The sequence below is a fragment of the Gopherus flavomarginatus genome, chromosome 10, assembly GCF_025201925.1.
Source record: "Gopherus flavomarginatus isolate rGopFla2 chromosome 10, rGopFla2.mat.asm, whole genome shotgun sequence".
NCBI lineage: Eukaryota > Metazoa > Chordata > Testudines > Testudinidae > Gopherus > Gopherus flavomarginatus.
In genome coordinates, this window is record NC_066626.1 from 82,529,090 (window position 1) to 82,555,201 (window position 26,112).

At 61.7% G+C, this 26,112-nt stretch overlaps 2 protein-coding genes across 3 annotated transcripts; one reads left to right on the plus strand and one right to left on the minus strand.

Moving 5' to 3' along the window:
• The first annotated feature begins 3,206 nt into the window (after positions 1 to 3,206).
• INHA (inhibin subunit alpha) lies at positions 3,207 to 8,635 on the plus strand. Its single transcript, XM_050915942.1, has 2 exons — positions 3,207 to 3,462; positions 7,821 to 8,635. Exons 1-2 carry the CDS (start codon positions 3,207 to 3,209, stop codon positions 8,579 to 8,581), a joined length of 1,017 nt encoding a protein of 338 aa, XP_050771899.1. The 3' UTR covers positions 8,582 to 8,635.
• A 3,859-nt stretch (positions 8,636 to 12,494) lies between these two features.
• Positions 12,495 to 18,869, minus strand: LOC127030023 (gap junction gamma-1 protein-like). 2 transcript variants are annotated; one of them, XM_050915939.1, is made up of 4 exons: positions 18,801 to 18,869; positions 15,222 to 15,270; positions 13,020 to 14,203; positions 12,495 to 12,878 (listed from the first exon to the last, which is right to left on the minus strand). In XM_050915939.1, the coding sequence occupies exons 3-4, from the start codon at positions 14,176 to 14,178 to the stop codon at positions 12,871 to 12,873; spliced, it is 1,167 nt and encodes a 388-aa protein (XP_050771896.1). In that variant the 5' UTR covers positions 14,179 to 14,203; positions 15,222 to 15,270; positions 18,801 to 18,869; the 3' UTR covers positions 12,495 to 12,870. The 2 variants fall into 2 exon arrangements, with proteins under 2 accessions (XP_050771896.1, XP_050771897.1); XM_050915940.1 differs by lacking the exon at positions 15,222 to 15,270 and having other exon boundaries at positions 18,801 to 18,868.
• Positions 18,870 to 26,112: the final 7,243 nt, after the last annotated feature.

A 26,112-nucleotide genomic window follows, 5' to 3' on the forward strand; every position in this document is an offset into this window, starting at 1 on the left:
GGCACACACAGCAGTAGTGTCAAGCAGGCTGCAGACCCAGGCACTGGTTACAGGTGGGCACACACAGCAGTAGTGTCAGGCGAGCTGCCGCATACCCAGGTGCTGGTTACAGGTGGGCACACACAGCAGTAGTGTCAGGTAGGCTGCAGACCCAGGCACTGGTTACAGGCGGGCACACACAGCAGTAGTGTCAAACAGTCTGCAGACCCAGGCACTGGTTGCAGGCGGGCACACACAGCAGTAGTGTCAGGCAGGCTGCAGACCCAGGCACTGGTTACAGGCGGGCACACACAGCAGTAGTGTTAGGCGGGCTGCAGCAGACTCAGGTGCTGGTTACAGGCGGGCACACACAGCAGTAGAGTCAGGCGGGCTGCAGCAGACCCAGGCACTGGTTACAGGTGGGCACACACAGCAGTAGAGTCAGGCGAGCTGCAGCAGACCCAGGTGCTAGTCACAGGTGGGCACACACAGCAGTAGTGTCAGGCTGCAGACCCAGGCACTGGTTACAGGCAGGCACACACAGCAGTAGTGTCAGGCGGGCTGCAGCAGACCCAGGCACTGGTCACTGGCGGGCACACACAGCAGTAGTGTCAGGCGGGCTGCAGCAGACCCAGGCACTGGTCACAGGCGGGCACACACAGCAGTAATGTCAGGTGGCCTGCAGCAGACCCAGGCACTGGTTACAGGTGGGCACACACAGCAGTAGTGTCAGGCGAGCTGCCGCAGACCCAGGTGCTGGTTACAGGAGGGTACACACAGCAGTAGTGTCAGGCGAGCTGCAGCAGACCTAGGTGCTGGTTACAGGTGGGCACACACAGCAGTAGGGTCAGGCAGGCTGCAGACCCAGGCATCGGTTACAGGCGGGCACACACAGCAGTAGTGTCAAGCAGGCTGCAGACCCAGGCACTGGTTACAGGCGGGCACACACAGCAGTAGTGTCAGGCGAGCTGCAGCAGACCCAGGTGCTGGTTACAGGTGGGCACACACAGCAGTAGTGTCAGGCAGGCTGCAGACCCAGGCACTGGTTACAGGCGGGCACACACAGCAGTAGTGTCAGGCGAACTGCAGCAGACCCAGGTGCTGGTTACAGATGAGCACACACAGCAGTAGTGTCAGGCAGGCTGCAGACCCAGGCACTGGTTACAGGCGGGCACACACAGCAGTAGTGTCAGGCAGACTGCAGACCCAGGTGCTGGTTACAGGTGGGCACACACAGCAGTTGTGTCAGGCGAGCTGCAGCAGACCCAGGTGCTGGTTACAGGTGGGCACACACAGCAGTAGTGTCAGGCAGGCTGCAGACCCAGGCACTGGTTACAGGCGGGCACACACAGCAGTAGTGTCAGGCGAACTGCAGCAGACCCAGGTGCTGGTTACAGATGAGCACACACAGCAGTAGTGTCAGGCAGACTGCAGACCCAGGTGCTGGTTACAGGTGGGCACACACAGCAGTAGTGTCAGGCGAGCTGCAGCAGACCCAGGTGCTGGTTACAGATGAGCACACACAGCAGTAGTGTCAGGCAGGCTGCAGACCCAGGCACTGGTTACAGGCGGGCACACACAGCAGTAGTGTCAGGCAGACTGCAGACCCAGGTGCTGGTTACAGGTGGGCACACACAGCAGTAGTGTCAGGCGAGCTGCAGCAGACCCAGGCACTGGTTACAGGCGGGCACACACAGCAGTAGTGTCAGGCGAGCTGCAGCAGACCCAGGTGCTGGTTACAGGCGGGCACACACAGCAGTAGTGTCAGGCAGGCTGCAGACCCAGGCACTGGTTACAGGTGGGCACACACAGCAGTAGTGTCAAGCAGGCTGCAGACCCAGGCACTGGTTACAGGTGGGCACACACAGCAGTAGTGTCAGGCGAGCTGCCGCATACCCAGGTGCTGGTTACAGGTGGGCACACACAGCAGTAGTGTCAGGTAGGCTGCAGACCCAGGCACTGGTTACAGGCGGGCACACACAGCAGTAGTGTCAAACAGTCTGCAGACCCAGGCACTGGTTGCAGGCGGGCACACACAGCAGTAGTGTCAGGCAGGCTGCAGACCCAGGCACTGGTTACAGGCGGGCACACACAGCAGTAGTGTCAGGCGAACTGCAGCAGACCCAGGTGCTGGTTACAGGTGGGCACACACAGCAGTAGTGTCAGGCAGGCTGCAGACCCAGGCACTGGTTACAGGCGGGCACACAGAGCAGTAGTGTCAGGCAGGCTGCAGACCCAGGCACTGGTTACAGGCGGGCACACACAGCAGTAGTGTCAGGAGAGCTGCAGCAGACCCAGGTGCTGGTTACAGGCGGGCACACACAGCAGTAGTGTCAGGCAGGCTGCAGACCCAGGCACTGGTTACAGGTGGGCACACACAGCAGTAGTGTCAAGCAGGCTGCAGACCCAGGCACTGGTTACAGGCAGGCACACACAGCAGTAGTGTCAGGCAAGCTGCAGCAGACCCAGGTGCTGGTTACAGGTGGGCACACACAGCAGTAGTGTCAGGCAGGCTGCAGACCCAGGCACTGGTTACAGGCGGGCACACACAGCAGTAGTGTCAGGCAGGCTGCAGACCCAGGTGCTGGTTACAGGTGGGCACACACAGCAGTAGTGTCAGGCGAGCTGCAGCAGACCCAGGTGCTGGTTACAGGTGGGCATACACAGCAGTAGTGTCAGGCAGACTGCAGACCCAGGTGCTGGTTACAGGTGGGCACACACAGCAGTAGTGTCAGGCAGGCTGCAGACCCAGGCACTGGTTACATGTGGGCACACATATAGCAGGCTTGTTATAAGCAGAAGCACTAGAGACAGGCACAGTTTGTGCTGTCGCTCAGAGGCATTTGGCACAGGATGGGGTGGGCAGCTTTATGCTCTCTTTGCAGCTCCCCAGTCCTGGCAATACCTTCACTCACCCACCTGGGGAAGTCTGACTTCCCTCTGGACTGGGCTCCACCATCCTTGTCCTGCACACCCAGTGCACCGTGACCTCCCCCTGCCCGGGGCTGCGTCCCCCTGCTCTGTTGTCCTTGCAGTCCTTGCATTCCAGACGTCTCGCTGTTTCCATAGCCCAGAGATAATATTCATGGCTAGCAGACATTTGCGTCAGTGTCAGATACGTCTCAATGCCACTGTGCACAGGCAGAGCCCAGCAGGGAGGGCACAGCGAGCAGCACTGGCCGTGCAGACAGACGCTCACGGCTGAGACCCCTGCATGTGCCAGAGCCATGTGGCTGCTGCACCTGTTGCTGGCCCTGCTGGCTCCTGTCACTGCTGCAGGCTGCCAGGGTGCTGAGCTCGACAGGCAGCTCATCCTGGCCAAGCTCCGGGCCCAGGTCCTGGAGTATCTGAGTCCCAGCAGCCCCAGGAGCAGGGCCCAGCAGGAGCGAAGGGGGATGCACAGGAGGCACATCTCAGGGACTCCAGCCCTCTGGGGCCAGGAGCTAGAGGACACCTCCCAGGTGATACTTTTCCCCACCACAGGTGAGAGAGGGGGTGCGGGGGTTAGACTGGACAGCACAGGGAGAGCAGGGGACTTAGACTGGGCAGGGACAGGGGAAGTAGGGAGAGCCGGGGGCTCAGGCTGGGCAGGGTCGGGGGAAGGGGGCTCAGGCTGGGCAGGGTCGGGGGAAGGGGGGATCAGGCTGGGCAGCACGGGGCAGAGGGCTCAGGCTGGGCAGGCTCGGGGGAAAGGGGCTCAGGCTGGGCAGGGTCGGGGGAAGGGGGGATCAGGCTGGGCAGCACGGGGCAGGGGGCTCAGGCTGGGCGAGACGGGACGGGGGCAGGTGGCTCAGGCTGGGCAGGACGGGGGAAGGGGGAATCAGGCTGGGCAGGGTCGGGGGAAGGGGGGCTCAGACTGGGCAGGATGGGGGCAGGGGGCTCAGGCTGGGCAGGGTCGGGGGCAGGGGGGATCAGACTGGGCAGGGACAAGGGTAGGGGGGGCTCAGGCTGCACAGGGACGGGGGCAGGGGGGCTCAGGCTGGGCAGGGTCGGAGGAAGGGGGGCTCAGGCTGGGCAGCACGGGGCAGGGGGCTCAGGCTGGGCAGGACGGGGCAGGGGGGCTCAGGCTGGGCGGGTCGGGGCAGGGGGCTCAGACTGGGCAGGGTCGGGGGAAGCGGGGCTCAGGCTGGGCTGGGTCGGGGGAAGGGGGGCTCAGGCTGGGCAGCACGGGGCAGGGGGCTCAGGCTGGGCAGGGTTGGCGGAAGGGGGGCTCAGGCTGGGCAGGACGGGGGCAGGGGGCTCAGGCTGGGCAGGATGGGGCAGGGGGGCTCAGGCTGGGCAGGGACGGGGGCGGTGGGGCTCGGGCTGGGCAGGGACGGGGGCGGTGGGGCTCGGGCTGGGCAGGGACGGGGGCAAGGGCGATCAGGCTGGGCAGGACGGGGGCAGGTGGGCTCAGACTGGGCAGAGATGGGGGCAGGAGGCTCAGGCTGGGCAGGATGGCTCAGTGTGGGTGGGACGGGGCAAGGGGGCTCAGTGTGGGCAGGACGGGGGCAAGGGGGATCAGGCTGGGCAGAGACTGGGGTAGGGGGTGCTCAGGTTGGGCAGGACAGGGGCGGTGGGACTCAGGCTGGGCAGGACGGGGGCAGTGGTGCTCAGGCTGGGTGGGACGGGGGCAGGGGTGCTCAGGCTGGGTAGGACGGGGCGATGAGGATCAGGCTGGGCAGGGACAGGGGTAGGGGGGGATCAGGCTGCGCAGGACAGGGGCAGTGGGGCTATGGGGAGAGCCGTCCTGACCCACAGCCCCTGCTAGTCGAGCTCTGAGCTCCTCAGGATCCCCTGTTGTGCTGTGTTGTGACATGGCTGACTGGGGTGCAGTTGAGACCCCAAATGAACTTGTGACTGAAGGTGAATTTGAACCCAGGGCACCCGACAGCGCAGGAGGTGTTGGGGGGGGGGCTACTGGGGATCTGCTCCAGCCGTTACCTGTGGGAGGAGGGGTTAAGACCCCATGAGGCTCCCCATGAGGTCAGGAGAACTGGGGGTTCTCCCTCTCCCGCCCCCCGCTCCCCAGCAAGCCAGAGCTACTTACCAAGGCGATGCCCATGGGACAGTCACACCAGCTCCCACAAGGCTCCACCAAGGGGCCTGGGATGGGGGCCCCTCCAGCCAGGGTGAGCAGGCGTGGGGGGAATCGCAGTACTGAGGGATGTGGTGGCAGGATAGGTGCGCCCCAAGATGGAGAGGCTGCTTTGCATGGGGCTGGAAGCTGGAGCTGGTGGGGCTTGATCAGAGCTGGAGAGGGTGGGGGAAGGGGTTGGAGCAGAGCTTGGAGGGTCTGCATCAGAGATGGGGGGGTAAGGGGGTTGGAGTGGAGCTGGGGGGAACCAAGGCAGGGAGCTGGCTGGGGGAGGGCTTGTGGGGGCCTGACCAGGCTGGAGGTGGGTCTGGGAAGTGGGGGGCAGCGGAGGAGCTAAAAGGACCTGGAGGGGTGAGTGGGTCAGGGCTGAAGCAGCTGAGGGCTGGATCGAAGGAGTAGGGAAGAGCTGAATTGGAGTGGGTAGGGGAGATCCAGGGGCTGGATTGAAGGAGGGGGCGGGGGAGAGCCGGGGGCTGGATCAGCACTGGGCCCGGGGAGCAGGGAGAAGTGACTCAGCCAGGCGGGCACCCAGGTGGGGTTTGCTGCGGTTAGCCCTGTGGCTCTGGGGCCTGCCCATCTGGGTGCTGGGTCTCTGGGCACATGCTCAGGCAGGGAGGGATACGGGTGAATGTAACAATGCGGTTCTGGCGGGACCCAACTGAGAGCGCCAACTCAGGACCAATTGCTTAAACAGGGCAGTTACAGCCCCAGGCTGGGGTTTTTCCACCTCTGAGGCAAACCAAACCAGCCAGACCAAGCGGACTTTGGTTTCACCCCACTGGCTAACCAGAAGTCACACAAGCAATTTCCTTAGACACTCCAGTTTCCCAGTATCACCACCAGTGCCACCCGTCCTGGGGACGAATGGTTATGAAAACCAACACCCCAGTAAAAGAAAAAAATTCTCCTGATCCCAAAGGACCAAGCCCCAGACCCAGGTCAATACACAAATCACACTGTTGCCAATCCTTTAGAATCTAAAATCTAAAGGTTTATTCATAAAAGGAAAAAGATAGAGATGAGAGCTAGAATTGGTTACATGGAATCAATTACATACAGTGATGGCCAAGTTCTTGGTTCAGGCTTGCAGCAGCTAAGCCTCTGGAACATCCCCAGCTGGGATGGGTCATCAGTCCATTTGTAGCAAAGTCCCTCCAGAGGTAAGAAGCAGGACTGAAGACAAGATGGAGATGAGGCATCAGCCTTTTATAGTCTTCTCCAGGTGTAAGAACCTCTTTGTTCTTACTATGGAAAATTACAGCAAAATGGAGTCTGGAGTCAAGTGGGCAAGTCCCTGCACTTTGCTGAGTTACAAGGCTATCTGCCTTCTCTCAATGGATCAATTGTGTAGCTGATGGTCCTTAATGGGCCATCAAGCAGGCTAGGCAGAGCTAACGCCAACTTGTCTGGGATGTTTCCCAGAAACAGAGCACAAAGTTGAAACACTGACAGTTTAGAGCCAATACTCATAATTTCAACTACAAAATGACACATACAGACAGACAGCATAATCATAACCAGTAACCTATAACCTGGTCTTAGACACCTTATATGACCCCCTTCACAGAAGATTTGGTGCCACTACAGGACTTTGGTTGCAACCATGTTCTATATGGTTCCAGAGCAGGGGCGAGCCGGGGGCTGGATTGAAAGGGGTGAGGGAGAGCAGGGGGCTGGATTGAAGGAGGGAGTGGGGGAGAGCCGGGGACTGGATCAGAGAGGCTTGGGGAGATCCGGGGGCTGGATCAGCACTGGGACCGGGGAGCAGGGAGAAGTGACTCAGCCAGGCTGGCACCCGGGTGGGGTTTGCTGCGGTTAGCCCTGTGGCTCTGGGGCCTGCACATCCGGGTGGTGGCTCTCTGGGCACGTGCTCAGGCAGGGATGGATACAGGTGGGGGGCAAGGGGGTGAGGGAAGGCAAGGCCAGTGCAGTGGTGGGGCTGGAGTCTCTAGGGTAGTCTCCCCTCTGTCCTGTGGCCAGTGTCCTGGAGCACACAGCCCCACAGCTCAGAACTGCTTTTGGAAACCAGGCCATGCCTGTAAGTGGCTGGCGCCTGTCCCACTTCAGCCCCAGGCTCAGTGGGTGTCACTCCAGCCCCGGCCCCAAGCAAGCCCTGTCCCAGGCCACGCTGCAGAGGGGGCGCAAAGGTGTCTGGCCCCTGCCCCTGGCTCCACAAGATCCCAAGTCACACCGAGCTGTGCAGTTGCTCCTGTCTGACACGAGGTGTCCAGACCTTCTTGTTCTATGGGCACCTCCCTGGCACCGGCTGGGACAGGGCGTCCAGCTCTGGGGGAATGTGAGACGCTTGGTGCAGAGTGTAACTGAGACTGGTGCCTTGAGCTGCCAGAGGCTGAATGGGCCAGGTAGCAAAGCTCCTTACCAAACACTCCTCCCTCCTGCCGATGCCCCACAGGCCCCGGCTAGCCCAGCCCAGGTTCCCCCCATTCTGGCAGTACCCCTCAGTCCTGACCCCCAGTCCCCTGCTATCCCAGCCCCAGCTGGGCTCCTCTCACACATCTCTGCTGGTGCCCCTCCATCCTGACCCCCAGCCCCCTGCGGTCCCACCGAGTCCCTCCTGAACCCAGTGGTTAATGCTGAAGACCCAAACTCCCGACGTGCCATTCTGAAGTCTGACTTGGTGCAGCCAAGAGCCCTGGCCCCTGGTTCCCGCCATTCCCTGAAGGCACCTCCTGTACGGGGCGCTGGGCAGGCCCAGGCCTGGGGGCTCCCGGCTGCTCTGCTGACCCTTGCTGCCCATTTGCAGATGTGCCATGTGAACCACCCCAGTCGGACGGGCTCCCGGAGGACGAGAGCGTTTTCACTTACCTCTTCCAGCCTTCACCTCACACCCTGAGCCGCGTGGTGACGTCCACCCAGCTGTGGTTCCACACCGGCCCGGTCCTCGTGCCCCCCGGCTCATCAGCTGCTGCCAACCGTTCTGCGGTGGGGGCAGACGTGCTGATCCTCTCGGGGCAGGGCCGGGTCACCGTGGCAGCCACTGTGGTGCAGGCAGCCGAGCAGTGGACGGTCTTTCACTTCGCTGCGCCCTTCCTGCGCTACGTCTGCCAGAAGCTCTTTGTGCTGCTGGTGCGCTGCCCGGGCTGCCCTTGCACGGCCGACGCAGACAAGATGCCCTTCCTCATGGCCACCACCAAGCCCAAAGGGCCGGACAGAGCCCGCCGCTCCTCTGTGCCTTGGTCCCCGGCTGCCCTCAACCTGCTGCAGCGCCCGTCAGAGGATGCCGCAGCCCACGCTGACTGCCACCGGGCCGCCCTCAACATCTCCTTCGAGGAGCTGGGCTGGGACAAGTGGATCGTTCACCCGAGCAGCTTTGTCTTCCACTACTGCCACGGCAGCTGCTCCGACGCCCACACCCTGAGCCACGCGCTGGGCTTCCGGCTGTGCTGTGCGGCCCTGCCCAGCACCATGCGCTCCCTGCGTGTGCGCACCACCTCTGACGGCGGCTACTCCTTCAAGTACGAGACCGTGCCCAACATCCTCACCCAGGACTGCGCCTGCATCTAGGGCTGCCGGGGATCATGCAGCCATGCGCTGGGCTCTGCCGAGCCGGCCTGACTCTGCGGGGGGGTGGGGGGGGGTGGGGGGGTGCTGTTTTCCTGCCATGCGGTGTGGCGGGGGGGGGGCATTCCCACATTGGGATGACCCAGCACGATGGAGCTGGGCTCCCTCAACCAGGGCTAGCAGGTCATTCTGACTGGATCCCAACTCTGGAGGGGGAGTCATTGCACTCAGCAAACCCAGCGGGCTCACACCTAGGATGACCAGATGTCCTGATTTTATAGGGACAGTCCCGACTTTTGGGTCTTTTTCTTATATAAGCTCCTATTACCCCCACCCCCGTCCCGATTTTTCACACTTGTTGGCTGGTCACCCTGCTCACCCCCCCCCCCAAGGATCTGCCCATCCCAGAGCAGACAAGGGGGTTGGGAGCCAGTTCAGGCTGGATCCTCCCTACAGCCCCCGGGTGGCAGCCCCTGAGTCACCGAGCCGGGCAGGTCCTGGGCAGGGAAAGGGAAGCAGTTCAACTCGCCAAACCTGCCCCAGGGTCAGTCCCTGCAGCTGCACCACTGTGACCCCCCCCCCCTTGCCTCCCCTCAGCCCAGGCTGCTCCTTCAACCCCCCCCCTCAGCCCAGGCTGCTCCTTCAACCCCCCCCCACCGAGCCCAGGCTGCTCCTTCAACCTCCCCCCTCAGCCCCACCGAGCCCAGGCTGCTCCTTCAACCCCCCCCCCACCGAGCCCAGGCTGCTCCTTCAACCTCCCCCCTCAGCCCCACCGAGCCCAGGCTGCTCCTTCAACCCCCCCTCCACCGAGCCCAGGCTGCTCCCTCAACCCCCCCCCCACCGAGCCCAGGCTGCTCCTTCAACCCCCCCTCCACCGAGCCCAGGCTGCTCCCTCAACCCCCCCCCCCCACCGAGCCCAGGCTGCCCCCTCAGTGCCCTTGGCAGGGGACCTTTCATTACCCCAATAACCTGCCAAGCTTCTCCCCCTCGGTCCCCCTGCCCCGCCCCATGGCTGAGGCCTGAGCAGGGGGGGTTGGCAAAGGCTCTGAATGGGGGAAGGAGGCGCTGAGCCCAGCAGGATATGGTTCAGCCTGAGGAAAGCTGAGGTGTGGTGTCCGGCCATGGGGAGCAGGAAGGGTGTTTCCCACCCCTCACAGGAAATCACAAGGCTGGGGCCCAGGGAACGGAGCCGAAGCTGAGTCTCTGCCCTGCAGGGCCACTCCTCAGATGGGCCCCGGGCTGCTCCCCAGGGCACCACTGGTCCCCCTCAGCGTGTGGGGCTGCTTCAGCTCCTGCACTGGCTGACACTTAGGGGAATAACCCCCCCACGCAACCCGTGGGAAAGCAGGAGCAAGTGCTAGGCCTGGCTCAGAGGGGGCAGCTGCGCTCCACCTGGCCTGACAGGCTGGGACGGGGGCAGAGTGCAGGGGCTGGGACATGCAGCCTCTACCTGCACCAGCAAGCCAAGGGCTGGGGGGCAGGCTGCGCTCTAATCAGCAAGCGGTTAGTAGCTGTAAAGATGGCTTTCTCACAGGGTAAATTAAATAAATCCTTGTTTCGAGGGAGAGGAAATGCAAATTCTGATCACACGCAACCCTAAAATTCCCAGGGTGTAACTGGCAGGAGTTGAACTCCACCATCAGAGCTCCAGCGCAGACCAGGGCCAGCCGGGAGCACCTGGGAACCAGCCCTGCATACGCACTTTGCCAGCAGGTCACAGCTATTTGCCAGCTGGCAGCAGGTCAGCGATGAGAGACCAGGTTCTCTGGATCTGGGAGGGCACCGCAGGAGTCACGGCTGTAGTGGTCAGACAGAGCGATTTGGCCACACTGTCCTTCAGGCTGGATGTGCCAAGTGACAGATGGGTTTGCCATAATCAAGAGCCATGTTGTAGTCAGAATTAGGCCAGAAGTGACCTTGTGCCCCTATTTACCAGTACTGGGCTCCAGCACCAGAGGGGGTGCAAGGTCTCGCATGGGAGGGAGCTGTGAGCACAGGAAAGATGAAACCACAACTTCTGTCTCCTCCACCGGCTGCATAGGGGGAGGTCTCTCACCAGCTGATCATCGCCTGACATGATGGCACAAAGCGGCCAGCAGCCAGACACAGCCCAAGGGTTGAACACTGGGCCCAGCCTGGCATTCAGAGCTCGCAGGGAATGAGGGGTCACCAGAGCTGGCTGAACTAGCAGGTGCAGAAAACTCACTTTTTGCTGTTGCTGCTCCCCTGCATTCCTGGGCTCAGTTGCCTCTACCCACCTACTCCAGTGTTCACTGAGCAGTCACACAGCCCATGCCAAGGGCCCCAAGATCCCCTTCCAGTGCCTCACCAAGCCCTTTTGGCCCAGACCTGCCCCAAGCCCCTCTGGGCTCCGACCTAGACACTCAGCTCAATTCTGGAGCAAGCACCTGCACCAATAGAGCCCCAGGACAGGGGGGATTGGCTGCCCCGGGGAGCAGGGCCTTTCTCCTCCAGATGGCCCAGGTTCCCATCCAGCCTCAGGGTGGGCCAGGATTCACACTCTGCTCCGTCCTCAGCCCAGATATGGCCCGGGACAGTAAGGCTCTGTGATGAACACCAGCGAGCTGGATGAGGGCCCTCATGTGTCCTTGCCCTGTATTTTCTAATCTGGCAAACCATAGCTCAGCGGTCTCCCTGTGCACACATACAGTGCCTGGGGCAGGAGGAGGAGGAGGAGGGAAAACCACACGGGGAGTGAGAGATCCGGGGCAGCATTCTGCTTTTCTATGCAGTTCCCCCAGCCAACCCCCCTGAAAAACCAGCTGCAGGGCTCTGTACAAAACATCTCCGAGTTTTACTAAAATATAAAAACTTCATAATCATTTGAGTAAAAAGCAAAGATAAAATAATCACGTGACCCAGGCTGAGATGATCAGACACACCCAGCATTTCCCAGCTGGTTCTGGACTGTCCTAAGGCATGCAGGCCCTGCCACAGCACAGGAACCCGTGTTTGCCGCGCCATGCCCCAGACAGGAAAGCAGATGCCTCTGGGATGCCTGAGTCTTGGAATGTAACTGAATCAGCTTTGGCCCAAGCACCAGCCAGCCAGATGCAAAGCTGCCGGCAGGGGAAGTGAAGGAGACAGGCTGGGTAGGGGACCCTGCCACATTGGCCCCGCTGGCAGGGAGCCAGAGATGCCAGTCCCTATTCCTCGTGCAAATCAGACACCAGGGCCTGGGCAGAGCCCCCAGCCTGGCAGTTCGTACCTACATGTGCGACGTGGGGGGGCCTTGTGCCACTGCCTCCACAAGCTGCTTTAGTCAGTGCGAGTCTTTGGCCCTTGGGGCTGAGTTTACAGCACAGCTGCCCCCTCAGCACGGCCCCTGCCCTCCTGCTGGGTAGCATGTAAACCCTCACCTCGTAGCGCCCTATTCCTCCCCCAGAGACTTGCTAAGCCTCTTGCTAATCTACAACCCCCTACACCAGCCAATCCAGAGAGCATGTGCATTAGGTGGAGGGGACACCCAGGGGCCCTGTCTGGAACAGGCCCCCTGACAAAAACCCAGGGACCAGGGCTCTCCCGTGCAGAGACTGGCCATTCCTACTTGCAGCTCAGCGGGGAACCAGCTCCCCTCCCCCCCACAGGGAACGGCTGCCCCATATTTAAAGCTCGGTGCGACCCAGTCTGCCTGCAACTCTGGGTAGACATGTCCACTGGCTTGGCTCCCCCAGGCCGGTTGCAGCCACGAGATCGAGAAGATGTCAGACCCAGCTTGGAGGAAGGACCTCAAGGGAATGGTGTGCATAGGCCCAGCCCCGCTGCATCCCATGGGATTCCCACTCGGCGACAGCTCCCTGCCACTGTGGGAAAGCGACCACCTCCATGCGACTGCACACAAGCCCTTTGCCATGACAGTGCAGCATCCCTCACTGCTGGGTGTGGGGGGGGGGCTGGGAAGGGGCTGGCTGAAGGTCCCAGTGGGGAGGGCCGCAGGTGTTTGGGGCTGGGGATGTGCACTGGCAAGTTTATAAAAAGTACAAAAATACAAGATTCCCTTTTTTAAAAAAGTGAGACAAATGAAGGGATGTTCCTCCCCCAAGTCACCTTCCCATGCCAGCCTGCCCTGCTGGAGCCCCACAGGAGGCAGAGGGCTTCGCAGCCCAGCCCTCCTCGGAAGCTCGGCCCCCAACCCTGTGTCATCCGGTCCCCCCACCCCACCCCGTTTCCCCAGCACAGGCTGTCCAGGTTCCAGTGGTCTTCTCTGAGCATGTTGCCAGTCCCAGCCATTCCGTTGCCATCTCTGCAGCTGCCCTGAGGGGCCCAGCCTCTCACAATCCTGTGGGGAGGAGAACACACGCGTTAGGGTCCCGCTGCAGCACCCCCAGAGGAGTTTGAGAGAGCACCGTGGTTGGGGACACAGATGCGGGCAGGCTAGCACCTGGGAGACAGCTAGGGGCATGGCCCAGACCTTCCTCACCTGTGGTTCTCTCGCAAGCAGACCCTTCATTTTCGTGGGCCAAGTTGAGGCGGTTCTGCTCGGCAGCGAGACCGTTGGCCTCAGGGCTGCTGCTGCGCGAGGGGCTGGCCGTCTCCAGTGGAGGGTTCAGCTGGAAGGCCATCTCCAGGTGCTCCTGGGCCATGCGGAGATGCTTGCGCAGCCGGTCCAGCTCGTGCTCGCGGGAGCGCTCGGCCGGAGAGCTGGCCAGGTTCTCGCTGTAGTCCAGCTTCCCGTTGGCCAGCTGGCCCTTGGGGGGCTCTTTCTTCAGCAAGTGGTAGGTGGGAGGCGCGCTGGGGGCCTTCTTGGCATAGTGCGGCCCAGAGTGGCTGTCGTGGAGGCTCGGGCTGTCGCTGCCTTGGTGCAGCAAGTCCCGGATGCGGCCGACCCCCAGATGACAGAGCTCGAGGAGGTTGAGGAAGAGACAGAGCCCACTGACCGCGTACATGATGAGCAGGAAGATGGTCTTCTCGGTGGGCCGGGAGACAAAGCAGTCGACGATGTGCGGGCACGGGCTGCGGTTGCACACGTAGGAGGGGCTCACCTCAAAGTGGTACAGCACGTACTGCCCGAAGAGGAAGGCCACCTCCAGCACCGAGCGGCACAACAGCTGCAGCACATAGGCCTTCATCAGCCCATCCTGGCGGATCCGCCGGCGCCCGTCGTGTTTCTCGCCTTCCTCCCCACCCTTCTCCTTCTCCACCTCGATCTCCTCGAAGATCATGGGATCCTCCTCGTTATCCTCCTCTGCCTCCTCGTAGTCCCGTCCGGCACCCCGCCGCACCACAGGCATGCGCCCCTCCTGGCCCCCGGCCCCCCGCCGGTGGGCCTCCGGCCCACGGGCAAGGCGGTGCATGGCGAAACCCAGGTACATGACAGAGGGCGTAGCCACCATGATGATCTGGAAGATCCAGAAACGGACATGGGAGAGGGGCGCGAAGGCATCGTAGCAGACGTTCTCGCAGCCCGGCTGCTGCGTGTTACACACAAACTTGCTCTGCTCATCATAGTAAATGGACTCCCCACCCACAGCAGTCAGCACGATGCGGAAGACGATGAGGACGGTGAGCCAGACCTTGCCCACAAAGGTTGAGTGGTTGTTGATTTCTTCCAGGAGCCGGGTCAGGAAACTCCAGCTCATCCTGGCCCGGACGATGGCTCAGACCCTACAGGAGGCAAGGGGAGCAGACAGCCGATAAACCTCAGAGTGAATGCAACCCACTAGCCCCAGCTGAGCCCCCGAACCGCCAGACCCCACAGCACTCACCGCCAAGAGGGGACGCCCCACCCAGGGCAGCAGGGCTCCAGCCAGAGCACAGCACCATGGGTACAGCACAGGAGGCAGAGGGGCCTGTTCCTGGGCGAGTCATTGTGACAGTCCCCCATTCTGTGTCCCTCCTCCACTGGCTGCAGCCCCAGTCCCTGCTCGCTCGTCCACCCAAAGGGTTCCAGGCACCTCACAGAGGGGGAGGGAGCCAACAGCTCAAACACTGGGTGCATCTCCCTTTCCCACATGCCTATTCAGTATGACCTCTCCAGCACCATCCCTCCAGCACATCCACCATGGAAAGGCTGGCTCCCCCACTGGACATCCTCCCCCACCAAACACAGGCTACAAGCCCCTCCCCCTTGAACTCCTGCCTACCCGCCTTCACTCTACATGCACAGGACCACACGGACCAAACATCCTGTTAGCCAGGAGCGTGTGCTAAACCAGGCTCCTCGGGGGCAGGCAGATAGGTTTGCACACATGCTCTCGCCCCCAGAGGTGCTCTTGGCTACTGGAAGCCAAACTCCCCACAGGGCACAAATGCATCTGCAAGACAGGACAGTCCAGCCCCCACCCCCATCCTCTCTTTCAGCAGGAGACTCTGGCAGGGGCCCAGCCCCAACCATCCACCAGGGGTTGGGTCAGCAGCTACCTGGCCCTACTTCAAACATGGTGCCACTCCAGAATCAATCCAGCGCCAATCCTGTGACACTCCCTGCTCCAACCTGACCCAGCCAGAGACCCTGCTCCCAGAAAGCACCTGGCATGCACTGTGGGGACATGGAGACCCCCATCCAGAGGCAGCGTGAGACGCCACCCAGCATAGCAGACAGCCCCCAATTCACTGCTCCTGCCCCACTCCCAGCTCCCGCATCCTGCTGGGGGAGAATGCAGAAAAGTGCCACAAAACTGACCTGAGGACTGGAGAAAATGGCTCACAGTGAGGGATGCATGGATCTCAACCTGTTTATTTTATCAAAACAAAGAGAAATGACTGGATTGCAGCGTATAGACATCTTGAGGGGGCACATTACAGGCTCCCTAATCCAGTGGAGAAAGGCGGGACAAGGACCAATGGCTGCCAGCTGAAGCCAGACAAATCCCAATGCAAAATTAGGCACAAATTAACAGTGAGGCTCATTAACCATGGGAATGGGCCAGAGATGGGCAGATTCTCCACCTCAACCTGGAGACCTCTCTGGACGGTGCATTAGTCAAAGCCAGTTCAGTGGGCTCCATCCAGGGATCACTGGGGGAAGGTCTCTGGCCTGGGCTCCACAGGGGAAATCAGACTAGATGATGTAATGGTCTTTTTGGGCCTTACTCTCTGTGATTCTGGCAAAGGAGCAAGGCAGAGGAGCCTGGGGCAGAGGGGACGTGCACCCAAAGCACTGGGGAGGTGGGAGGCACATCAGCTCAGGGCAGGAGAGGGCAGGGAAATGGCACTGATACGAAATGTAGAGGCGGCACCAGCTGGGACAGGCAGCCAGACAGCATCCCTCCAGCGCGATTCCCGTCCCAGGTGCTGCTCCTGTTTGTCCTTGTCACACAGACTCACAGGTCTTGGACCAGTGCCACATCCTGGAATGAGGGCAGGTGCTTTGTGAAGGAAGCACCGCCTGGGTCTGGTGCTCACACACAATGAACACCTTGGGGGAGGAACCCTGCTCTGGCAGTGGAGACACCGCGGCCTATCCCAGCACCGCCACGTGGCCGCAGGGCGAGAACTCAGGCCAGCCAGTGCCCACTCCCAGCATCAGACCCACCAGGCCCGGACACCCCACAATCCCACATACAGCAGCGAGGAGGATTCACAGAGGAAAGAGTTGCCAGAGAGGCCGGTCAGTGGGGAGCAGGGCACAGCTGCAGGAGGGAGTAGGTAGGGGGCCAAGGAATTGCAGGGGGTCCAGGAGAGGTGGCTGGCCCCAAAGGTCCTTTACAGAGGATAGGGGGACGCTCTGAAGAGAGGGAGGCCCTGGAGCTGCTTGTGGGGAGACCCAAGAAGGGGAGGCTTTGTAAGAGGTGGAGGAGACACCCCCCTCTGCCCTGGCTCTACTCATTCGGGTGCTGCACTCTGATGCAAAGCCGGACGTGTGGCAAGGAAGCCACAAGAGGGGCTGGGAGAGCTCGAGGCGGGGTTGGGGCTTGGCTCTTCCACAGCACACAATGTAATCTCTAAAAGCAGCAAAGAATCCTGTGGCACCTTATAGACTAACAGACGTTTTGGAGCATGAGCTTTCGTGGGTGAATACCCACTTCTTCAGATGCATCTCTGTGCAGCCTCCTCTCAGCGCCTGTTCACCTAGCTGAGGGCTCGTCTACATGGGCAGCTCCTCCAGTCACAGGAGCGCTGTGGCCCCCTTGCCAGCACTCCGCTCCCCTAATACCAGTGTCTTAGGAAAGGCCCCTCACACCAGAACAGTGTGCCCATGGGAGTCGCTCCAGCACCGCACCAGCGGTTTAAACCCACACCTTGGCTTATGCCCGGTAACTGTCCTAGTCTACTGTGTAGACGCGCTAGCGTGCCAGCCCGGTGCCATCCAAGCACTGCGCGGTGCCTGCTGGCTCTCGGGGTGCTTCCCAGCCGGAGCTGGGACCACGGGGTGCTGACGCTGCAGTCGGGCCCTGCCATGGGTTAGCACCAAGCACTGCGGATACTTTAAAACCATCCAACGGCCCCGGCTGGAGGGCGAACGCCAGGACTGGCAGCTTGGATGCTCTATGGGGCCCATGGGGTGAGGCAGGCAGTGTGGAGCCCGTGGGGCAGGACAGGCAGCGTGGAAGGTCTATGGGGCCGGGGGGGGGGGGGCAGGCAGCGTGGGGCGGGCAGCCGAGAGGAGTCCGTGGTGGGTGGCAGGCGAGCACTGTGGGGCCCGTGGGACACCCTCCCCCAGCTGTTCGCACAGCCAGAGCTTCCAGCTTCACCCAAAGCCCCTTTTCCCCCTTGCCCGGGCCGGGCCAGGACGCTCCCGCCAACAGCCCCGCCGGGGTCAGGTAACAGGGGCCGGCTCGGCGCCACATAAATCTGAAACACCCCCCCACCCCGTGCCCGGCTCCTACCCCCCCTCTGATTCCCCTGCCCCCCACCCCGTGCCCGGCTCCTACCCCCCCTCTGATTCCCCTGCCCCCCACCCCGTGCCCGGCTCCTACCCCCCCTCTGATTCCCCTGCCCCCCACCGAGCCCGGCTCCTACCCCCCCTCTGATTCCCCTGCCCCCCACCCCGAGCCCGGCCCCTACCCCCCCTCTGATTCCCCTGCCCCCCACCGAGCCCGGCTCCTACCCCCCCTCTGATTCCCCTGCCCCCCACCCCGAGCCCGGCCCCTACCCCCCCTCTGATTCCCCTGCCCCCCACCCCGAGCCCGGCCCCTACCCCCCCTCTGATTCCCCTGCCCCCCACCGAGCCCGGCTCCTACCCCCCCTCTGATTCCCCTGCCCCGCACCGAGCCCGGCTCCTACCCCCCCTCTGATTCCCCTGCCCCCCACCGAGCCCGGCTCCTACCCCCCCTCTGATTCCCCTGCCCCGCACCGAGCCCGGCTCCTACCCCCCCTCTGATTCCCCTGCCCCCCACCGAGCCCGGCTCCTACCCCCCCTCTGATTCCCCTGCCCCCCACCGAGCCCGGCTCCTACCCCCCCTCTGATTCCCCTGCCCCCCACCGAGCCCGGCTCCTACCCCCCCTCTGATTCCCCTGCCCCCCACCCCGTGCCCGGCTCCTACCCCCCCTCTGATTCCCCTGCCCCCCACCCCGTGCCCGGCTCCGACCCCCCCTCTGATTCCCCTGCCCCCCACCCCGAGCCCGGCTCCTACCCCCCCTCTGATTCCCCTGCCCCCCACCCCGAGCCCGGCTCCTACCCCCCCTCTGATTCCCCTGCCCCCCACCGAGCCCGGCTCCTACCCCCCCTCTGATTCCCCTGCCCCCCACCGAGCCCGGCTCCTACCCCCCCTCTGATTCCCCTGCCCCCCACCGAGCCCGGCTCCGACCCCCCCTCTGATTCCCCTGCCCCCCACCCCGTGCCCGGCTCCTACCCCCCCTCTGATTCCCCTGCCCCCCACCCCGTGCCCGGCTCCTACCCCCCCTCTGATTCCCCTGCCCCCCACCGAGCCCCCCCACGACTCGTGCCTGGCTCCTGCCTCCTCCACTGACTCCCCCCGCCCCCTGAGTCCCTGCCTGGCTCCGGAGCCCCCCGAGCCTCCCATCGCCTCCCCTCTCGGCCCACCCGTGCAGCAGCCCGGGGGCGGCTGGGGAGTGGGGGGCTCAGGCTGTCCTGGAACCCGCCCCCCCCGCCAACTCTAACGCGAGAGCCGGACCGGGACCCCGCTCCCCCCGGGGCCCCTTGTTCCGCCACGGCCCCGCCTCGCTCCGCTCTCCCCGGGACCCCCCGGGATCCACCCGGCTCCGCTCCCCCCGGGACCCCCGGGATCCACCCGGCTCCGCTCCCCCCAGGACCCCCCGGGACCCCCCGCGATCCGCCCGGCTCCCCGGCCCCGCTCACCAGAGCCGGACACGCTCCCGGCGGGACAAAGCGCCGCGCCTGGCTCCCGCCCGCCGAACAAAGCGTGGCCCTGTCGGCCCCAGCTGCCCCGCCCCACGCCCGCCCCCAGCCCCACGGGCAGGGCCCCGGCCGCGAACCAGATTAACCCACATGTTGCAATGTTCCGGGAACCAGCCCGGAGCCACCAGCTGCCGCCCCCGGGACCCTCCCCTTACTGCACCCCGTCAGCCCCGGGACCCCCCTCCCTGACCCTGGAACCCCCCCTCTCCCTGCCCCCAATCACCACCGGGACACCCCCTCTCCCTGCCCCCCTGCCAGCCCCGGGATCCCCCTCCCTGCCCCCAATCACCACCGGGAGACCCCTTCTCCCTGCCCCGCCTTCTATCCCTAGGATACCCCTTTCCTGCTTCCTAGCACCTGGGACACCCCTTCACTGCCCCCAGGACACACACACCCCGCCCCACAATCAACCACCGGGACACCCCCTCTCCCTGCTTCCCAGTCAACCTCCCCCAATCCACACCCTCCCTGTCCCCCAATCCAGACCCTGGGACATCTCCTCTCTGTGCCCCCATCCAGCCCCGTGACACCCCTTTTCCCTGCTCTCCAATCAACCACCAGGACACCCCCTCCCTGCCCCCAGACACCCCCTCTCCCTTCCCCCCAATCAACCACTGGGATACCCTCTCCCGGCCCCCCAATCAACCACTGGGACACCCCCTCCCTGCCCCCCCATACAGTCCCCAGGGCACCTCTTCCTGCCACTCAGCCCCTGAGACACCCCCTTCCTGCCCCCATCACCCTCCTGTGACACCCCTTTCCTGCCCCACCCCAGCACCCGGGACACCCCCTCTCCCTGCCCCTAATCAACCATCAGGACATCTCCTCTCCCTGCCCCTCCATCAGCTCCCAGGACACCCCCCTCCTGCCCTTCCCCAGCCCCCGGGACACCCCCTCCCTGCTTCCATCACCCTGCCAGGACACCTCATTCCTGCCCCCCATCATCCCCCAGGATACCTCTCTCCCTGCCTCCCCCATTAGGCCCCAGGACACCCCCCCTTTTACCCTTCCCCAGCCCCTGGGACACCCCATCCCTGCCCCCTTCCTGCCCCCCAGCACCCAGGACACTCCTCTCTCTGTCCCTCCTCTCAACCACCAGGACACCCCCTTCCTATACCCATCAACCCCTGGGATGCCCCCTCCCTACCTCCCCGCCACAGCCCCAGCCCAGCTCCCTTGTTTCAATCCCAGCAACAGCCATGCCCCTTGTCTTCTCTCCCCCCAGGTTCCCCCCCCCAGCAGCTCAGCCCCCTCTCCAGTCCCCTCCAGCTGCGGCCTCCTGCTTCCCTTCCTGCTCATCTCACTGGGACTGATGCCAGGGCCTGGGGTTGAGTGTGTAAGACCCATGCTGCCCCCCACCCAAAGCCCAGCTACAGCCTCCAAATCCCTCTGTACAACTTGCCTCTGGCCATGTGTCTACCAAGCTTTGCCAGCCGTGGGTTGCTGGAGAGCTGGGAGCCCTGCTCATCACTCAGACCAACTGCTCCCCCAGCTTGCTGTGGCCACCTGCTGCCTCTTGCCCTGAGAGCTGTGGGGGGCCGGGCTGGGCCTGGGCTTTGGGTCTGCGTCCAAGCGGCCCCTAGCACGGCAGGGCCTGGTCTGGTGGTGTCACGGGGCCCTGGGCACCATGGTAGTGCCAATGAAGAATGATAACACGAACACCATTGGCGTGAAGAGCTCCACACGCACTGGCAAAGCGTAAACAAGAGGTAGAACCCGTGGGTCTCTGCCAGGTCAGGGACACCACCTGGAGTGAGCGTGAGAACGTGTGTGTCAGCGTGTGCTTTTGGGGCCTGTGTGTCTGGACTAGGGGTGTATTCTGAGTGTATCTGGTGGGGTGTATTTGTGCCTGGGTGTGCCTGGGGTTATGATTTGTATGTTTGGGTTACCATGGTTTCTGTGACGGCATGGTTGCAATAGCTAAGTATGTATTTGAGGTGGGCGTGCAGCTTTGGTTGGGTTGTCTTAAGACGGTGTGTAATGCTGACAGGGAGATGTTTGTGTCATCAGGGGGTGTCTAGCAGCTCCCGTTACTGCTGAGTCACTTGATGGCAGAAAAGGCAGCTCGGGGCCAGCATCCAGGGACTTGGGGCAAACTGAGGCACTGGGGATGGGCAGGAAGTCCTGGGTAGCAGGGAAGGGGGTACTGGGTTGGGGCATTCAGGGCAGCATTTAATATTCAGCGTACAGATCCCTGCAAAACGTTGCTCTCCCAGCACGCACCTAGCTGACGTGCTCCTTGTCTACTCTGGTGCCTGGGGAATTGTGCGGGGCAGAAGCATAAGGGCACATGTGAATGTGTGGGTCTGGAGTGCTATGTGGCAACCCCAACCATTTATTTCCTTGGTGCCTGTCATAAACAGATGGTTAAGGGTTAATGTCTCTTTTACCTGTAAAGGGTTAAGAAGCTCAGTAAACCTGGCTGACACCTGACCAGAGGACCAATAAGGGGACAAGATACTTTCAAATCTTGGTGGAGGGAAGTTTTGTTTGTGCTCTTTGTTTTGGGGGTTGTTTGCTCTTGGAACTAAGAGGGACCAGACATCAATCCAGGCTCTCCAAATCTTTCTGAATCAGTCTCTCATATTTCAAACTTGTAAGTAACAGCCAGGCAAGGCGGATTAGTCTTATTTTTGTTTTCTCAACTTGTAAATGTTCCTTTTTTGCTGAGAGGATTTTACCTCTGTTTGCTGTAACTTTGAACCTAAGGCTAGAGGGGCTTCCTCTGGGCTATATGAATCTGAGTACCCTGTAAAGTATTTTTCCATCCTGATTTTACAGAGATGATTTTTTTACTTTTCTTTCTTTAATTAAAAGCTTTCTTTTTAAGAACCTGATTGATTTTTCCTTGTTTTAAGATCCAAGGGGATTGGATCTGGACTCACCAGGGATTGGTGGGGGAAAAGGAGGGGGGATGGTTAATTTCTCCTTGTTTTAAGATCCAAGGGGATTGGATCCGTGTTCACCAGGGAATTGGTGAAGCCTCTCAAGGCTGCCCAGGGAGGGGAAGGTTTTGGGGTGAACAAGAAGTGATCCAGACACTGAAATTTCTGGATGGTGGCAGAGTTACCAGATCTAAGCTAGTAATTAAGCTTAGAAGCGTCCATGCAGGTCCCCCCATTTGTACCCTAAAGTTCAGAGTGGGGAAGGAACCTTGACAGTGCCCATCCCACAGACACAATTAAAATCCCCCTTTAAAACTCTCCGGCATCACAATGCCTACAAAAACACTTGGCGTTGGTTAGCCAGCTGGTGTGCTGAGCCTGCTGCCCGGCCTGCAGCCAGGCCCCATATCACTGTTTCCTTGTGCACCTCCCTCTGTCTGTGACTCACCCGCTGTTGGCGGCTGTGAGCATTTTGGGGCAGGGACCATCATACTGTTCAGTGTTTGTACCGCACCTGGTGTCACAGGGCCCTGGGCAGTGATGGAGCTCCTAGACTCTACTGCTAAACAAATTATAATAAACATGTAACTAGTCCCTAACTCGACAGCGTTACAAGCAGCAGCTAGACAGAACTGGTGACACAGAGTGGCCATTCTAAGTCAGGCTGGGACTTGCAGGGCTGTTACAGACCCACAGGATCGGGGCCACGGCCCCAGCTTTGGTACAGGGGCCAGACGCCCAAGGGGTCTTGCTTTTATTCCAGGCGAAGCCGAGTAGCTTCACTGCCTCCTGGGGCTGGACCTCTGGGCCTGCAGCCCCCCTGCCCCGCTCCATGAGCCCCGGGCAGCGAGTCCCCCGGAGACAAACCCCGATGGAGACTTGTACCATCTTGAGGAGCAGCATCCCCTCCACCAGCATCTGCAGGAACACGCAGCCAGCGTGGGCCGACAGGCGGGTGATTAGTCACCTGGACCAGCCCAGGGAGCCCAGTGAACAGAAAGTTACAGCTGAGACCATCCTGGTCAGCCCAGAGCCCCCGTCCCTCTGACCTCCCTTTGTCCCAAGGCAGGTGCACCCAGAGCCCTCAGCAGCCAGCACTTAACTTCCTCCTCCTCCCTCCCCGCTCCCAGCCCTTTGTTCCCGAGCCCAGTGGGGGATGCGGCTCAGCTCCCTGCCCAGGGGTGGGGGGTGCAGATCTCTCTGGAGTGCTGGTTGCTGGGCATCCGTGTCTGGGCAGTCAGATTTGCCACTGTCTTCTCAGAGCTCCACTGATATGGGACCTAAGGCCCAGACAGCTGGGAGCCTGTCACCTCTGTGTTTGCCTGCCCAGAGAGCGACAGGCCTTTTCCCCCCACTAGGTGACAATGGTGCATATAGGGGAAAGTGAGGCACATACAGGGTTCATAAAAATATTACACAAAATTCCCAGGTTGTCACAGGGTCATTGTCACAATAGGCTCTGCCTCCCTGTATCCCACATTTAGACTTCGGCCACTGACACCTAGCGATCAGTAAGGAAGGAGACAGGCCGGTGTACATGGTGGTGAGTAGCAGAACTTTGGATCACTGGAAACTTCTCTGGTGTCCCTGAGGCCTCCAGAGAGTAGACAATCAGAACACGTATTCCAGCCTGTCCTGGCACTACCAAAGCTTCTCCATGGGCATCAGCCCGGTTAAAGTGAATGAGGAGGGAGAGCAAGTGAGGGAGGGAGCGAGGGGGGCTGGGGTGAGGCCTCAGAGAAGGGGCGGGGCAGGAGTGGGGCAAAAGGCAATGGTGTTTGGGTTTGTGCGATTAGACAGTTCAGCACCCTAACCTGGCCCCAGCTGGTTGTACACCTCTGGCCCCTAAGGCGGCCTCCTGCTGGTAAGGCTCAGGGCAGCATGGAGACCAGGAGCCCCCAGGCCAGACACACACCCACACGCCGCACTGGGGCTGAACAGGCCGCGCCAGCTCCACCACTGCTCAGCCCTGGAGCCACAAGTGCTGAACTAGGGCCAGAGAGGCAGCGTGGGGTGGCTGTAGCCCGGAGCCAGAAAGCTGGGCCTAGGCTGGAGCTGCTAGGCCACGGGCCACTGACCAGCCCCACACCCTTTGAACATCCCCCTTCAGCCCCTGGAGAGGGACCCAGCGCTAAGCTAGAGGGGGCAGTGGGACCCCAGCGTGAAGGGGAGCCCCCACTGAATGTGCCTGGGGCAGGACAGACCGCGGGGGGGGGGGGGGAGGTGAGAGGCTGGAACCTGTGTGTGCACGGGGGGGGGCACTGTACGTGGACGTGTGTCTGCGGGAGGAGAAAGAGAGTGAGTGTGTGTGTGTGTGTGTGTGTGTGTGTGAGAGAGAGAGCGCACATACGTGTATAGGGGAAGGGAGGACTATGTGTGCACACCTGTGTGTGTTGAGTGTGAGAGAGAGAAAACGCACATGTATAAGGGAAAGGGGGGACTGTGTGTGTGTGTGAGCACCCATGTGTGTGTGCCTGTGTGTGTGTAGAGGGAGGGAGGAATACAAGCTGTGTGTGTGTGTGTGTGTGTGTGTGTGTGTGTGAGAGAGAGAGAGAGAGAGAGAGAGAGAGAGAGAGAGCGCACCCGTGTGTGTGTGCCTGTCAGGAGTGGCGCCAGGGTTTTTGGTGGCCTAGGCGCAGGGCTCCACCGGATGCTCCACCGGAGCCATGGGACCAGCAGATCCTCCACAGGGATGCCTGCGGGAGGTCCACCGGAGCAGTCTGCCACCCTTCCAAATCCTGGCGCCCTAGGCGACCACCTAGGTCGCCTAAATGGAAGCGCCGGCCCTGGTGCCCGTGTGTGTGTAGGGGGAGGGGGGACACAAGCTGTGTGTATATGTGTGTGTGTGTGCGTGAGCACCCGTGTGTGTCTGTGTGTGAGAGAGAGAGAACGTACATGTATAAGGGAAAGGGGGGACTGTGTGTATGTATGAGCACCCGTGTGTGTAGGGGGAGGGAGGACACAAGTTCTCTGTGTGTGTGTGAGAGAGAGAGAGAGAGAGAGAGAGAGAGAGCATCCGTGTGTGTGTGCCCATGTGTGTGTAGGGGGCGGGGGGACACAAGCTCTGTGTGTGTGTGAGAGAGAGAGAGAGTGAGAGAGAGAGAGCGCACCCGTGTGTGTGTAGCGGGAGGGGGGAACACAACCTGTGTGAAGGGGCGTTCGGGGGTGGGGGCTGGCTCAGTTCCCAGCCACCAAGTATCTCCATGGCTCAAATCACCCCCTGAGACAGGCCCTGCCTGGCAGCCTCAGCAGAGAGGCCAAGGGCCGAATGGGCTTCGCGTTTGCCTCCCATGGCAAGTCCCTGCAGGGCAGGCCTGGGCCAGGAGGACTGCAGGCACCTGCCCGGCCATGGACAGGGCTGGGCCTGTGCTGAGGTAACAGCCCAATGTGTGGGGGTGGCACTTGGCCCCCCCAACCCCTTTAAACAAACACGTCCCTCCTGCGGCACTCCCCTCCTCCCCCCACTGCCCTTGGCTCATCTGCCACCACTTTGTCCAGTCCAGCTTTCAGGGCCCTTCCGCCCTCCTCCTCCAGGGAACTGGGGCAGTGCCCTGCGGATGGGGGCACGGACAGGACTGTGCAAAGTGAGTGGTGCTGGCTGGAGCGGGCCAGGGTCTCCCCCGGGGGGGGGGGTGCTCAGGCCTCCTGGCTCTGGTCAGTGTTCATGCTGCCACGTGCTTCCCAGCACTGGTGTGGCCTGGCCAGACTCAGGCTGGGCCTGGGCAAGTGGGAAAAGCTGGAAGCAGGCCAGGTGCTGCGCTGGGCCTGCAGCTGCCATGGCCAGCCTGGTTCCCTTTACTCTGTGCAAGCCCCCACAGTTTACAGCTTAAGGAGGCTTTATTGACATCAGCATGTGCTGGCCAGGTGCTCACTTCCCCCAGATCCCCATTTCCTACACCAACATCCATGTAGACATATTCCCTCCCTGCTGGGATGCTGGAGGAGAAGCCAGAGCCAAGTGACCTGCAAGGGAGGGGAGCTTATGTCCCGTTTCTCTGGTTACTGGGGGGAGAGACTAGCATGGGGGGTGCAGGAAGGTGCGTACGTGAGTTCAGGAGTGGAGGGGATGGTTTGATGTAAAGGTTTTTAGTTCCTGTCCTTCCTGCTTGTTCCCATTCAGGCTGGAGCCCACATGGCCAATGGAGCCAGCAGACTCAGCCCTGGAAAGCGCAGCCGCAGAGGGAGGCGAAAGCCGTTCGCTCACAAGGGAGAAAGCTCTTGGTTTGGGTTTATCCACATCTAACTCCAATGATCAGTACATGGGGTGGAGGAAGGATGCTTTGGGGAAAGATTCAGATCCCAACCCCATAGTGAAGGTGCTAGGAGCTGCCATCTCCCGCCCTAAGCCCTGGCCCCACGGCCCTTCC

Coding starts and splice junctions, on each gene's coding strand:
- LOC127030023 (XM_050915939.1), bottom strand. CDS start 14,178: ATGAGCTGGAGTTTCCTGACCCGGCTCCTGGAAGAAATCAACAACCAC.
- INHA (XM_050915942.1), top strand. CDS start 3,207: ATGTGGCTGCTGCACCTGTTGCTGGCCCTGCTGGCTCCTGTCACTGCT. Junction 3,463..7,820: donor GATACTTTTCCCCACCACAG/GTGAGAGAGGGG, acceptor GCCCATTTGCAG/ATGTGCCATGTGAACCACCC.